Raw genomic sequence first — 12,731 nt, 5'->3', positions numbered from 1 at the left:
TCCGCAGTGGGCTCCGCACTAACAGTGTAACAGTGTAGAGCCTGCTTGGGACTCTCTCTTTCTCTCTTTCTCCCTGCCCCTCCCATGCAATCTCTCTCTCTCAAAATAAATCACTAAACTTAAAAATAATATAAGGACTTCTGAATCCAACTTTAGAAACTGGAAGAAAAAAAAGAAGTGGGGGTTGGACACTGCTTTGGCACTTCCGAAGATAACCGTGATACATTCCAGAAGTTTTCCTACCAACATCTCCCACCTCAGCCCCTTCTCAGAAAAGGGAATTCATGTTCAAGACACGGGCATGGGAGACAGAATCTGAAAGGTGTCTGTCTCCTTCCTATGCTTCTGTGTCCAAGGGCAGGACAGCTTCTAAGTAAGATATGAGAAACAACCATAACTCATAAATGAGCTCTATGAGAAAAGGGTAAGTTAATACAAATAAATTACAGTAATATTGAAAACAAGAAGTGAAAGTGGGCTCCATGGACTCTATCTTGGAGAAGGATTCATTCCATGTGTGAATGTCAAGCACTGCTGGACACTAAACTCCATTCCAGGAGGTGTTGGAGACATAGAACTTACAACATTTTATCTTACTTTTAGGATAAAATCCTACTGGAGAAAACTGTAAAGCAATATTTGTTGCTAGTGTTCTTATGCTTGATGATTATCACAAGAACCAGAGAAGTTAGGAAAAAGGAAAATGTGGTTGCCATCTTCCTGAATTCCAAGCAAGTAGTTGTTCCACACTGGAGAGATATTTTCTTGTGCTGGTCTCCTCAGGATTGTGGGTCCAGGGGCCCCCAGAGGATCCTGAGAGAAGTTCCACACCCTGTATCTACCCTTGCATTTCTTTTTTTTTTTTAATTTTTTAATGCTTATTTATTTTTGAGAGAGAGAGACAGAGCATGAGCAGAGGAGGGGCAGAGAGAAAGAAGGAGAGGGAGACACAGAATCTGAAGCAGGCTCCAGGCTCCAAGCTGCAAAAAACTGGGCCCTCCTGATGCTTCAAAAAACTGGGCCCTCGAGGAGAGACGTGCCATCATTTTGTAGGACTAACATCTAACATCTCCTATGCCTTTTTTTTTTTTTTTTTTTTTAGCTTGGATCCATTCAACATACCCTAAAACCCTACTCTACCAAACTGATGAGATTTCAATGTCAAGCCCTTAAAGAAGATCCAGTGACTGGTTCAGACAAGAGATGGCCAAGTGTGCAAAAAGGGACTGCATGAGTGAGCCAGCCACCTGCACATGGCTACTCCCAGGGGACCCAAGTCTCCACGTCGGGCACAGCCCCTGAAAACAAGAAACATTCCCATTCCTCTAGTGGTTAACAATATGTGCCCTCACTTCTGAGCACAGAGGGAGACGGAGTTATTTTCCCAGTTTTAGAGTGGCTCCTAAGCACTTCTGTCACCAGAGAATCTGTCACCTTTGTCACATGGCCCAAAGCAGAATGTGTTGTTAGAAGGAGGGAGAAATCTCTTTTGTTTCATTTTTAAAGAAGATGGATAATTTCCCGAGAGGCCCTTTCTACTGGTCCCTCCCTGCTTGTTAAGGAAACTCAAGAAAAGTGCTTTCCTTCTGCACATATTGCTTCCCTATTTCCTTATGCTCTGGCTTTGTCTTGTCTCTTTTGGTTGGAAAGCCTTAGGAAATCTCAGGATTCTCCTCCATTCATGAAATTTCAATGGTTTATGGTTTCCCACTTGCCAACTTCCTTCCTCTCCATCCAAAGAACATCCGAAGCCTCTTCAAGCACTCAACTTTACTGGTAAAACCCCAAAAATCCAGAGATCAGACACAGGGGACATGGTGGCCTCTTGATGCACACAGTTCTAGACAGAATTCTTCCCCTCCATCCCCTCCCTGCGCTCACTTTTGTGCTCATAAACAGTGCCTACAATTCTCTCTATTCACCATCATTGCTTTTCTCACTTGTAGAACAGCAACCTCTGTCTGAGTCAGGGATTCAATAGATCTTTATTATTTTAATGTAAATTCCTTGGGTCAAACAGCCTGACAAAAATGTTTACCATTTAACGAATCGTTTTCTTACAACTGTTATGTGATTGGAACCAGGTGTGCGGCAGCATTATAGACATCTCTATTTAGGTTTGATAAAGTACCTTCTCTCTAATATCCCACATCCATCCATCCATCCCCCAAGCCTGTCTTACTGGATGTCTGCTGTATCAGGTATAAGTGCTAGAGATATAGAGCGAGAAATATAGTTTGTCCATCCATGGAACTCACATGCTTTAAAAAAGGATCTGAGCAACTTCTCTTCATGCACCATGTTCCTCAAGTGTGAGGAGGTAAGGCCACCACTTTTTTTTTTTTTTTTTTTTACAAATGAAAAGAGAGAGCCACTTAAAGTCGCATTTCTTCATGTTGCAATCACTGATCAAACTTCAACTCAAAATGGAAGGGTAGAATTTCCTGGCATCATTTTACATTAAGTGGATGTTTAATATTAGAGCTTGTTTATCTCAGCAAGTTTTTTTTTTCCTACAGTGTTGGTCAAAATAAAATCTGACGTAGAAAGGATTCTATTCTGGCTCTGCCACTTAACTGAACTTGAAAATGGAACTCCCTATCTGACAAAAGATTTAGGGCCTCTGTATGCATAACTGCTTGAGGAGCAATTCTAGAAAGAACAGAGCAAAATTTCTTATTAAATATTTTGCACACACAGAGTAACAGAGTACTATGTAACTTGGCTAAATAGGGATGTTAACAACTAGAGGTAAGGCAGGGAGAAAAAGAAGAAAGGAAGATACATGTCAGATAAACTGCAGTTTTTCCAGCCTTAGTGATTAGGCAGGGAGAACAAGATTTAGAACAGTCAAAGGTAAGTAGGATGCCCAACTATCTTAGTGAAGCAGATGCAAGGGACTGTGTCCCCATCCAGACAGCACCGATTTCATCTCTAAGATAGATTCCAGCCAAACCCACATCACACTAAGAAGATTAATTTTCTCCCTCTTATCTGATTGTGATGCTGAAAGAATATTTCCACAACCCAATCACTGCCCAATGGTCTGTTCTGCTGAGAACTTGGAGCTGTGACAATAAGCACAATTATCCTTTTTATTAGAATCAGGAAATCACCTAATGCTCCCAAAGAAACTGGGTAAAGGAAATAGTTGAGGATGAGAAGGGAAAGAAGCTCTTACTCCTATGTAGCCAAGAACTTGTGAGTTTTTGGAAGGGGGAGGTTTCAGGGTTATCTTCTTGATATGGCAGTTCAGAATTTTAGACTACATGGAAGAGCCAAATTTTAAAGTATTAATAGGTATTTCAGACATCCCCAAATAACTTGCTGGTTAAACAAACTTCTTTAAGCACATGTCAGGTAGAGTGATGCCAAACTATCACCAAGTACATTCAGTTATTTGAGGAGCATTTCTGGTTACATAATGATGAAAAGCAGATACTTATCTGCTCATGTACAAAGGTTGAAGTAAATAAACGTGAAGCCCTCTAAAAAAAACCTCTTTCCTTTGAGGCTAACATTGTAATTATTTAAATATTCATTCTTTTCATATAAAACTAAAAAGATGAAATCTGGAGAAAGCAGCAAATTCTTTTCCTCTTGTTTCCAGAACACTTTATGCATATATCCATATAGCACTTAGCAGAGGAAACTATAATTATCGATTTGTGTAATATTTCCCCTTTGAATAGAAGCTCTATATATTGCAAAGGCAATAATAATTTTGAATTTAGTTTCATAACTTTAGTGCCTAGGTGCATATGAGTGTGTGTATATATACAGTTTCTACCTACAAGGTGCTCAATCTTTATTTGCTCAATAAATGAACGACTAATTAAATGGCCCAACCTGTTTCTTGAATCCCAATGAAAATCAAGTAATCAGACCAGATACATCGTAGTTCAATTTTTGATAATACTATTTCTTGTTAGAGACAGAAATGTACTGCCCATCATAAAAATCCATTAGCTCTGCTTAGCTGTGTAGGTAAGAGATACCTGCCTAGGCACAGACGACTGCATTGAACGTTTGCCTTGAGGAGGTTCACTATCCTGTTTCCCCCTTGTCTGAGCCCCGTGGCAAGATATTCTATTTTTATCTGTGTGACCTTTATCTTAGTTCTGTCAGACTTAGGATTTGAGATACTAAGAAAAAGTACATCTCTTTCAGTCAGTTTGAGGGGTTTCACATAAACCAAGATAAATATAATATCTAAAAAGTGTTATTCTATTTTTAAAGTTTATTTATTTATTTTGAGAGAGAAATAGTGTGTGTGAGTGGAGGAAGGGCAGAAAGAGAGAGAGAGAGAGAGAGAGAGAGTGCCCAATATAGGGTCTACCCAACCAATCGTGAGATCATGACCTGAGCCAAAATCAAGGATGTTCAACCGGCTGAGCCACCTGGGACCCCTAGAAAAGATTATTCTTATTCAGAAACTAAATACCTCCCAAGCCCTTTACCTATTTTCCCTTAACCCATCTGGCTCAGGTTAAGTCTGTCCTTCTCAAAAAATAACTTGCTGAGAAAATACTAGAGTTTTCCTTCAGTGTTTTTTTTTTTTTTTTTTAAGTCTCCTAGATCCTGAAGTTGGGAAAAGTGTTCCTTAGGACTGAGATTGTTTGCTAAAATTTCAGTTAATTCCTTCCTTACAAATCTTTGGCCAAAATGAAAATAGCCTTGTCACTAACTGTGGTGGTATAATTAATGATGAGAGCAAATCAGGTTGTTTTAAGTAGAAATTTCTTAGACACTAAAAACACTTTGAACTTTAAAACAAATTCATTACGGTTCAAGAAATAATAATGTGGGTAAACCACCTCTCACCATTTTATCTCAAAATTGGTTCTTAAAGATTGTTTTTCACTATGTTCATAGGTTTTGAAGACCCTGTATGTGCTGTTGTACATACTTCTTTGGATTGATAGTCTCTCCTAAGGGACTTGTGTAAAGTGAACTACACACACACATACACACCTTTACAAATTAATAAGGTGTTTTTAAATGGAATTATAATATAAACGTAACCAGTTCCAGTAATAATAAAAATCTAGTTCATTGTATTTGTCCATTCCATCTCACTCTCCCTGAAGTAGGAGGGAGGTTGATGGATCTTAGAAACCAATGTTAAAGCTATGGGACAACTCTAAGGGGACCCCAGGGAGTTGGGTCATTTGGAGGGTGGAGGGGAAAGGGTCACCTTGAGCAGGTGCAGACTGGGTGCTCCTGAGGAAGAATGATCTGGGAAAGTCCTGTAGTTACATTCCTTCCAGTTTCCCGTATTCATTATTTTTAAAGTCAGTCTTCTCAGAATTTTGTCTCTTCTCTACCTTTTTAAAGAATCAATATTCTAGGGGCATCTGGGTGGCTCAGTCAGTTAAGCATCCAACTTGAGCTCAAGTCATGGTCTCGCGGTCTGTGAGTTCAAGACCCAGATCGGGTTCTGTGCTAACAGCTCAGAGCCTGGAGCCTCCTTTGAAATCTGTGACTCCTCTCTCTGCCCCTCCGTCGCTCATGCTCTGTCTCTGTCTCTCAAAAAATAAATAAATGTTAAAAAAAATTTTTTTACAAAAGAATCAATATTTTAACATTTTAGTCTTGGTTAATCATTTCTTTTTTTATTCTCCTTATCCTTGATTTTTGTCTTTATTATTATTCTTCCCCGTTGTTTCCTTTGTTTTCTATTCTGGGATTCTTATTCCAGTTTATCAAACTGAATGCTTTATTTGTATGAATCATTTTTCCTTTGATAAGTGAATTTAGAGTATTAAATCATTCTGTGACTAAGGCTTTAGTTGTTTCTGCAAACTCTTGATAGATGGTGTTCTCAGTTCTGAGCATTTAAAATTTCCCTTTTGATTTTTTTATATAGTGAGTTATTTAATATTGTGAACACGGTGTTAAATTTGGACTTTTCCTAGCTCCAAGCTGACTGGAGCTTCAAAGCTGAAAGCAACAGATGTCAGTTGTACCCAAAATATTACAATAATTCCTCAGGGCTTTTATTTATTTTTTAAATACTTTTTAAAAATATCCCTCCTGGGAACATCAAGCCAAGTTGAAACTGCATATACACATACATCCTGCAACATAGGACACAGGCAGCAGGATATTCCCTGCATTGTTTAAACAATAAGATATTAGAAATCACTATCAAAATGGAGAAGTAGTTATGGCATATTCATGATGCAATATTCTATACAAAATAGAGTTACTTAGAAACCACATACATCAATATGAGTAAAGTTTTAAAAACAGGATGTTGAATGAAATGGCAGTGTGAAAGTGTATGCATCATAAAATATAGGTAATAAAAAGTGAAAAGATAAGACAAACAAAAACGTCCATAAAGTAATATATGTCTTAATGCTACTGTATATTGTTTGTGGACTGAAAGACTGAATGAAAATAACAACACACAACAACGTAATATTTCAGGCTGCTTGGCACATGAGTACTTCTCATATAATTTTTATACTTATTTATTTTAGATTGAGGCAAATGTAATACATATTTAATTATTTTTTAAATAGAAGTCTGTCTTTTTAAAAAATTTCAATACTTTTTAAAAGCAATAAAACTGGGGTGGCTGGGCGGCTCAGTCAGTCAAGCATTTGACCTTGGCTCAGGTCAGGATCTCACTGCTCACAAATTCAAGCCCCATGTTAAATGGCTCTGTGCTGACAGCTCAGAGCCTGGAGCCTGCTTCAGATTTTGTGTTTCTGTCTCTGTCTGCCCCTCCCCTGCTTGTGCTCTCTTTGTCTCTTTCTCTCAAAAATAAACATTTAAAAAATTTTTTTAAAGAATCTCCTTATATTAAATAAATAAAATCAATAAAACTGCTTTAAAATTCATTCTCAACTGTATTTACTTCTGGGTTAATTTCAGCTAAATATATATAATAAAATAATAATAATAATATATAAAATGAACAACTCTATATAGGGAGACTATATCTGCATATGTAGAAACCAAAATAAACCTTTCTTCAGCCACAGGGCTCTGGGCACAATGCCTTTGCACCAGCCCTTAGGGAAGATAGTATTGTATGGTCAGTAAAAGCATAAAGTTAGAAGTCAAGCCAACCTGACTTTAACCATAATTTCCATTCTATTTCCACACTCAAAGGACTGAGTCACCCAGGAGCCCCACCAAGATGAATATTTTAATCTCCATAAGCCTCAGTTTACTTATCGGTTAAGCAATGGTAAGATGTAAAAATCATTAAAAGAACTAAATATAGGGGCATCAGGGTGGCTCAGTCAGTGTCTGACTCTTATTTCAGCTCAGGTCATGATCTCAGGGTTCATGAGATAGAGCTCCTCATTGGGGTCTGCGCTGACAGCGTGGAGCCTGTTTGGGATTCTCTCTCTACTTCTCTCTGCCCCTCCCCAGCACACACTGTCTCTCTCAAAATAAATAAATAAACTTTAAAAAGAAGAATTAAAGATAATTTAGCTATGGCACAAAGCAAGTAGGAGACATTCTATCAATACCAGCTATACTAACATGGTATATGAGATCTATGTATTATATAATTGAATTATTCTATAACTGCAATTATACTTCTTTGCATCAGAGATGATCTATAAAGGAAATAAAGAGATGTTCTTCCTAAGGAATTAATGGACACAAGAATAACAAAAATTTTAAAGAATGTATAGGCAAAATCGAGTAGGGTACAGTATTTACTTTTTTTTTTTTTTTTTTAGTGATTTGAAACAACCGTTTTGTTATGCTCCTATATTCTATGAGCCAGAAATTCAGAGAGAACCCAGGAGTGATGACTTATCTCTGTCCCATGTCTAGAGGTTCAGCTAGACAGACTCAAAGGCTAGAGGTGAGTGTTTGAATATAACTTTGCTTTCTAGGTGATTTGACATAAAAAAATTTTTAAAACAGTTAACTGTTCTAGTGCACTGGAGATGTAAGGTCGTATAAATGACCAGGACAAATGATGGTGGCCACGTGTTGATCAATAAAAAATTAAGAGAAACCTCTGAAAGGATAATATAACCCAAATAAAGAATAAGAGTTGACTTTTATACAGGGTTTTAAGACCTTGGTTATTATATAAAGTGATACATTTATTTGTGATTTGGGAATAATATTTACTACCTTAGAAACAATCACTTCACATACCATGATACATACTTTAAAATACTCCATATAGAAAAATCAGGGAATAGGAAACCAGAATGAGCTCATACTCTACTTTTTTGGAAATAAGAACAACTACAATATTCATCTGGCTTGTAGAGGCATAGTTTTTATTTCTCTGGCTAAATAACCTCTAATTTTCAAATAAATCTGCCCACAGCTAGATGGCCACGTCTGTCGCCATCAGTGGGCAGCTGACTCACTGTGGTTCATAAGCCTCAATTCCATATAAAAAAGAAATGGAAAAACACCCTGGGTTGTAAGCAATTAAAATGCGATCACAGCCTAACTGTATGGTCTGATTAGAAGGGAAAATCCATAGTAATTCACATCTTCCTTTCTGCTCCTCGCACAAGAGAGGTAGTACAGAGAGTAATGAAAACAAAGTCTCCTTTTGCCCCTGGTATGTCTGAGTAGAACCTTCACCACGGAAGTAATCGGTTCCAGATCTCTCACTCTTCTCCCTGTGTCATACCAACGTGGCTGCGGTCTTCTTTCAGAACAGCCCCTCCTCAGTTATTCCTATGCTTGCTCCTAAGAATCATTCTCTCTTTATTTTGTAAAAATGTTTGTAAGACTGCAGGGGAACAAGGCCTCGGTTCCTGTTCAATGAGGGCCTTGGATAGGATTGGAAACCAGCTTAACCATGAAGTGCAACAAACTCGCATAACCCAAGGTGGGGTGATTGGCCTGAAGGGTGAAATACTGTGGCCGTTAATCTCTTCCTTCAAGGAGGGAGGACAGGGAGGAAAGATTCCCCAGGCATAAACGTGCCAACACTGTTGTAAAACTCGCAACAGTCACCCTACATTCTGACTGTGATCAGGCCCCTCATCTATGAACAAATGCTACATTGTTTTCCCAGAGACTCTGAAACCACAACCTTGAGCAGCCCTGGGGGATCTACTGCACAGAGCACACCTCCAGGGGCTCAGGACTGGAGACAAACCAAAGAGAGTTACAACAGCAAGTGGAAACGCTCACACAAATGAAAAAAGTATACATCACTTCCAATCGATTCATGATCTCTCTCATGCGTGACTTCACGAGGTGGCAAACATAGGGCCATCTAGTGAACACGGCTTGCGGTAAGGCAAACACCGGTGAGGTTCAAAGTACTTATAGATACACATGCCAGGTCTCGGGGTGGCTCAGGAGCTACAGAAATGGGAGGCGAAGCTCAATCAGGAGCCTGGGGTGGGAAAAGTCAGCAAAGTGACTAAAGGTGGAAACACAGGTCGGCACAAGGGACGGACGGGAGGAGCACCCTTGAAAAGAGAGGCGTTGCCACTGTTGAGACCACCTGCAATCCCTCCCACCAGTCACAGGGGTGCACAGGGAAAGAAAGGAGAGCAAGCCCTTACTGTAGCACACGGGAGTGGCTCAGGTCCCTCAAATCTGAGTCTTCATAGTGTGGAGTTATCATTCCCAGCCCGCTGTCGCTCAGCATGCGTTTCCGTAGGGCGGGGTTCCACCAGTCTGCCATTCTGCGAGAGAGAAAGGCACCGGGCATTTAGGCATTCGAAGTCAGCCACTAGATTTGCTCTGCTCTTCCTCAAGACGATTCCCCTCTAAACAGAGGATAAGAGATTTCTCTTGATCGGGTATTTACTAGTTACTTCTTCACATTTATTACTTAGCTTTCTCAACCAGTCATGAACTACTCTGTGTGTTTCCGCCCTCTTTACAGATGAGAAAATTGCATTTCAAGAATAAGCAATTTTAAATGATGTAAAGCGAGAAATAATGGAGCCTGATGTGGAAATGCAAATTAGGAAATAACAAAGCCCATCGTCTTTCATGGCTTTCCTGTCCAAGTTCATTTCCAGAGGGGCAACACTGATTCGATCCTGGTAGACGTTCAGGCTACTTTGTTTTTGGAGCTAAGGCTAATAGAAAGGGCCAAGCCCAGGACTAAGCCATTTCTTTTGGCCGCTACTTGATGTTGAGAGAAATGACTGAGAGGGCAAAGACCAGGGTGGGCATGGCAGCTTCGGCCCACTCTTTACCAGACTGAAGACGGCAGCCTGGATCAGGATGGATGGACAGGAGGACACCTAGGCTCTAGGGGCAACTGCTACTTCAGGAGGACCCAGCATCTCATCACGTGCTTCCCCCACAGCTGACAGGCTGGATTTACAGCACATGCACTGGGAAGATGGGCTTCATCCCACCTTGTGGGATGCCCAGGGATGTCTATCTGATATCACTAGCTCTGACTTCCTAAACACCACAATACACCTGCCCTCTCCTGACACTTCCGTCTTCTCTTGACTTGATACATCCCACTCATATCAGCTGACCCTGGCAGAGTAGAAGATACAGAACTAACAGTCAAATAAATTAGTGCATATGTATATATATACACCCACACACAAATGCTATCTGAGTGCATGTGTGTGTGTTTTCCAGGAAAATCCTTATTTTAAATTTGGCCTCCATGCACCAGCAAGGTGTTGAAGTTCATTAGACTTTCCAAGGGCAGAGATTTTCAAATTTTTATTTCTGCACTGTTGTTTCCTAAGTGTTTATGCGAGTACCCAGCACATAAAGAGCTGTACAAATAAATATTTTGGAATTGCTGAAATAACCTAGAAATAGTAATAATATTTTGATGGTTCAACATTGTGATTAAATGCATGCGCTTTAGCATAAAACCTGTGACCAAATCTCAAGTGTGCCCTTTATATTCTGTGCAATACTGGCAAAGTTACAAAAACCCTCTAAGTCTTACTTTTGTTGTCTGTGGACTTAGGATAATAATAGTACCAGATATCAGGGCACTGTGACATGATGGTGATGATGATCATTTTAGTAACATCATATTTTATGAGTGTCCACCAAGTTTCATGAATGACCCTAAATACTTCACATGTATCAATTCATATAATTTTCGAACAATTCTATGAGCAGGTTTTATTTCCATTTTACAGATCAGGAAATAAGCACAGAGTCCTGATGATTAGGTCACTCTAAGGTGGTGGTAGGGATATAAGAAAGGCATTGAGGACAGCATGTGGCTTATAATAAGTGTCTGATACATCATAGCTATTGTTATACAATCTGTATGTCTCAGGCTGCTTGGATATAGACAAAGAATGGCAGAAGGAGGAAGTGGTGGGGGGAAAAATAATAATCAAACCACCTGTATGTCCATTTTTATTTGCATAATACAAGCATTATAAATCTACATGCTCAAATGCGAATACGAATACTTCATAGTTTGCTAAGAAGTGTGGATGTGGTGAGTAAAGAAGGCTCAAACATGGTGCACACTGTGGTGGGCAAGAGAAGTTCTACACATCTGTACATAATACAGACATATAACGGATCCAGCTACACCCTAATGAAACACTACAAGAAAACCTGTATTTTAAAATAGTTTGAGGTCATTAGAAATGTGAAGAGCAAAGCCAAGTCAGACATGGAGGCCATCCTGTGGCCAGCCTCACCTCACTGCCACGTGGCCAAAGAAGAGGCGCACTCACCCTGAGGCTTGCTCCACCACCAGGTCAGGCATTCCAGGAGGCGTCCCCGCCTGCTGTGACAATACCATATCTGGGTCCAGAATAAAAATCTCATCTTGGGAAATCTCCATCACAAAGTGCAAATGTTCCTAGGGAAGAAAAAGAAGGCTGTCAGATGACTGACAGGAGGCCCAAGCCGATCATCTGATAAGTAACGTAACAAAGCATTCTTGGTCCTGAGGGATAATGAAAGTGTACGATATATCCAAAGAGCACAGTGTAATTTCAGAGGCCCAGTCAGTGGACATCCATCCCTGAAGCAACACTGTAGCTAGAGACTGGTGAGGGGAGGAGTTCAATTCCTCTTGGTGTGGGGCACCTACTTGACCAGGATCTTGTCAGGTGTAACCAAAGATAGTCTTGCCTCTTCTTCCCAAATACCATCAAAGAAGCCACACCTCACACACGCAGCCTGGTCCAGTATGAGCTTACAGTAAGCTGGACTTGGATCCCCAGGACCTGGCCAAAGCCAAGTGGCAAGATTAACAACTGATTTTATCACCAGATTCCATACCGTATGTCCTTCTTCTTCTTTTATTTTTTCAGGTGAATTTGGACAGTGGGAACACTTATCACTGGGCATAAGCATTTTTTTTTCTCATTATGGAACTCTGGGAAGTGATGACTTGCAATCAGGTAGCATGAATATACGCTTGAGGTGTCAAACTTGGTAACCAAAACATATTTAAAAAGCCATAAAATTGGGCTAGGAAGTAGTGAAAGTAGCAGTGTGAGAGAAAATTTGGAGTGCAGGCTGGTGATAATACCTGCAAGCCTAGTTAGTTTCTGTACTCACCTGCAAGGTCAAGCAACATCATCTGGAGTCCACAAATCACAAAATGTGTGAAGACAAATAAAAAAGCTCATAGCATGGTCTATGAGTACCATTCCAGAGTTTGTAAGTCTTTTAGTGTTTACATTAGAAAAAATTATAAGACTAGCCACCAATAAAGTATATTTATTTGGGAATTTTTCGCTTTCACCAACAGGCTCAAGAAAGCTTACCTGAGATCTGTCTATTCGGTAAAAGCGATCAGCAGAAGTTGC

At 39.8% G+C, this 12,731-nt stretch overlaps 1 protein-coding gene across 1 annotated transcript in view; it reads right to left on the bottom strand.

Annotated features, from left to right (window-relative positions):
* LOC120224205 (diacylglycerol kinase iota-like) overlaps positions 1-11,694 on the bottom strand; it is a 79,057-nt gene extending 67,363 nt beyond the window's left edge. The window contains exons 1-2 of the mRNA XM_039222424.1: positions 11,646-11,694; positions 9,522-9,644 (exon numbers count right to left, since the gene is read on the bottom strand). Of these exons, the coding sequence (XP_039078355.1) occupies positions 9,522-9,644; positions 11,646-11,677 (155 nt within the window). The 5' untranslated portion in view covers positions 11,678-11,694. The remainder of the gene's footprint in view (positions 1-9,521; positions 9,645-11,645) is intronic.
* Positions 11,695-12,731: the final 1,037 nt, after the last annotated feature.

Source organism: Hyaena hyaena, unplaced genomic scaffold (assembly GCF_003009895.1).
Source record: "Hyaena hyaena isolate Hyena2069 unplaced genomic scaffold, ASM300989v1 scaffold_1126, whole genome shotgun sequence".
NCBI classification, from domain to species: domain Eukaryota; kingdom Metazoa; phylum Chordata; class Mammalia; order Carnivora; family Hyaenidae; genus Hyaena; species Hyaena hyaena.
The sequence above is the reverse complement of the archived record's forward strand: the minus strand, read 5'-3'. Positions and strand labels throughout refer to the sequence as shown.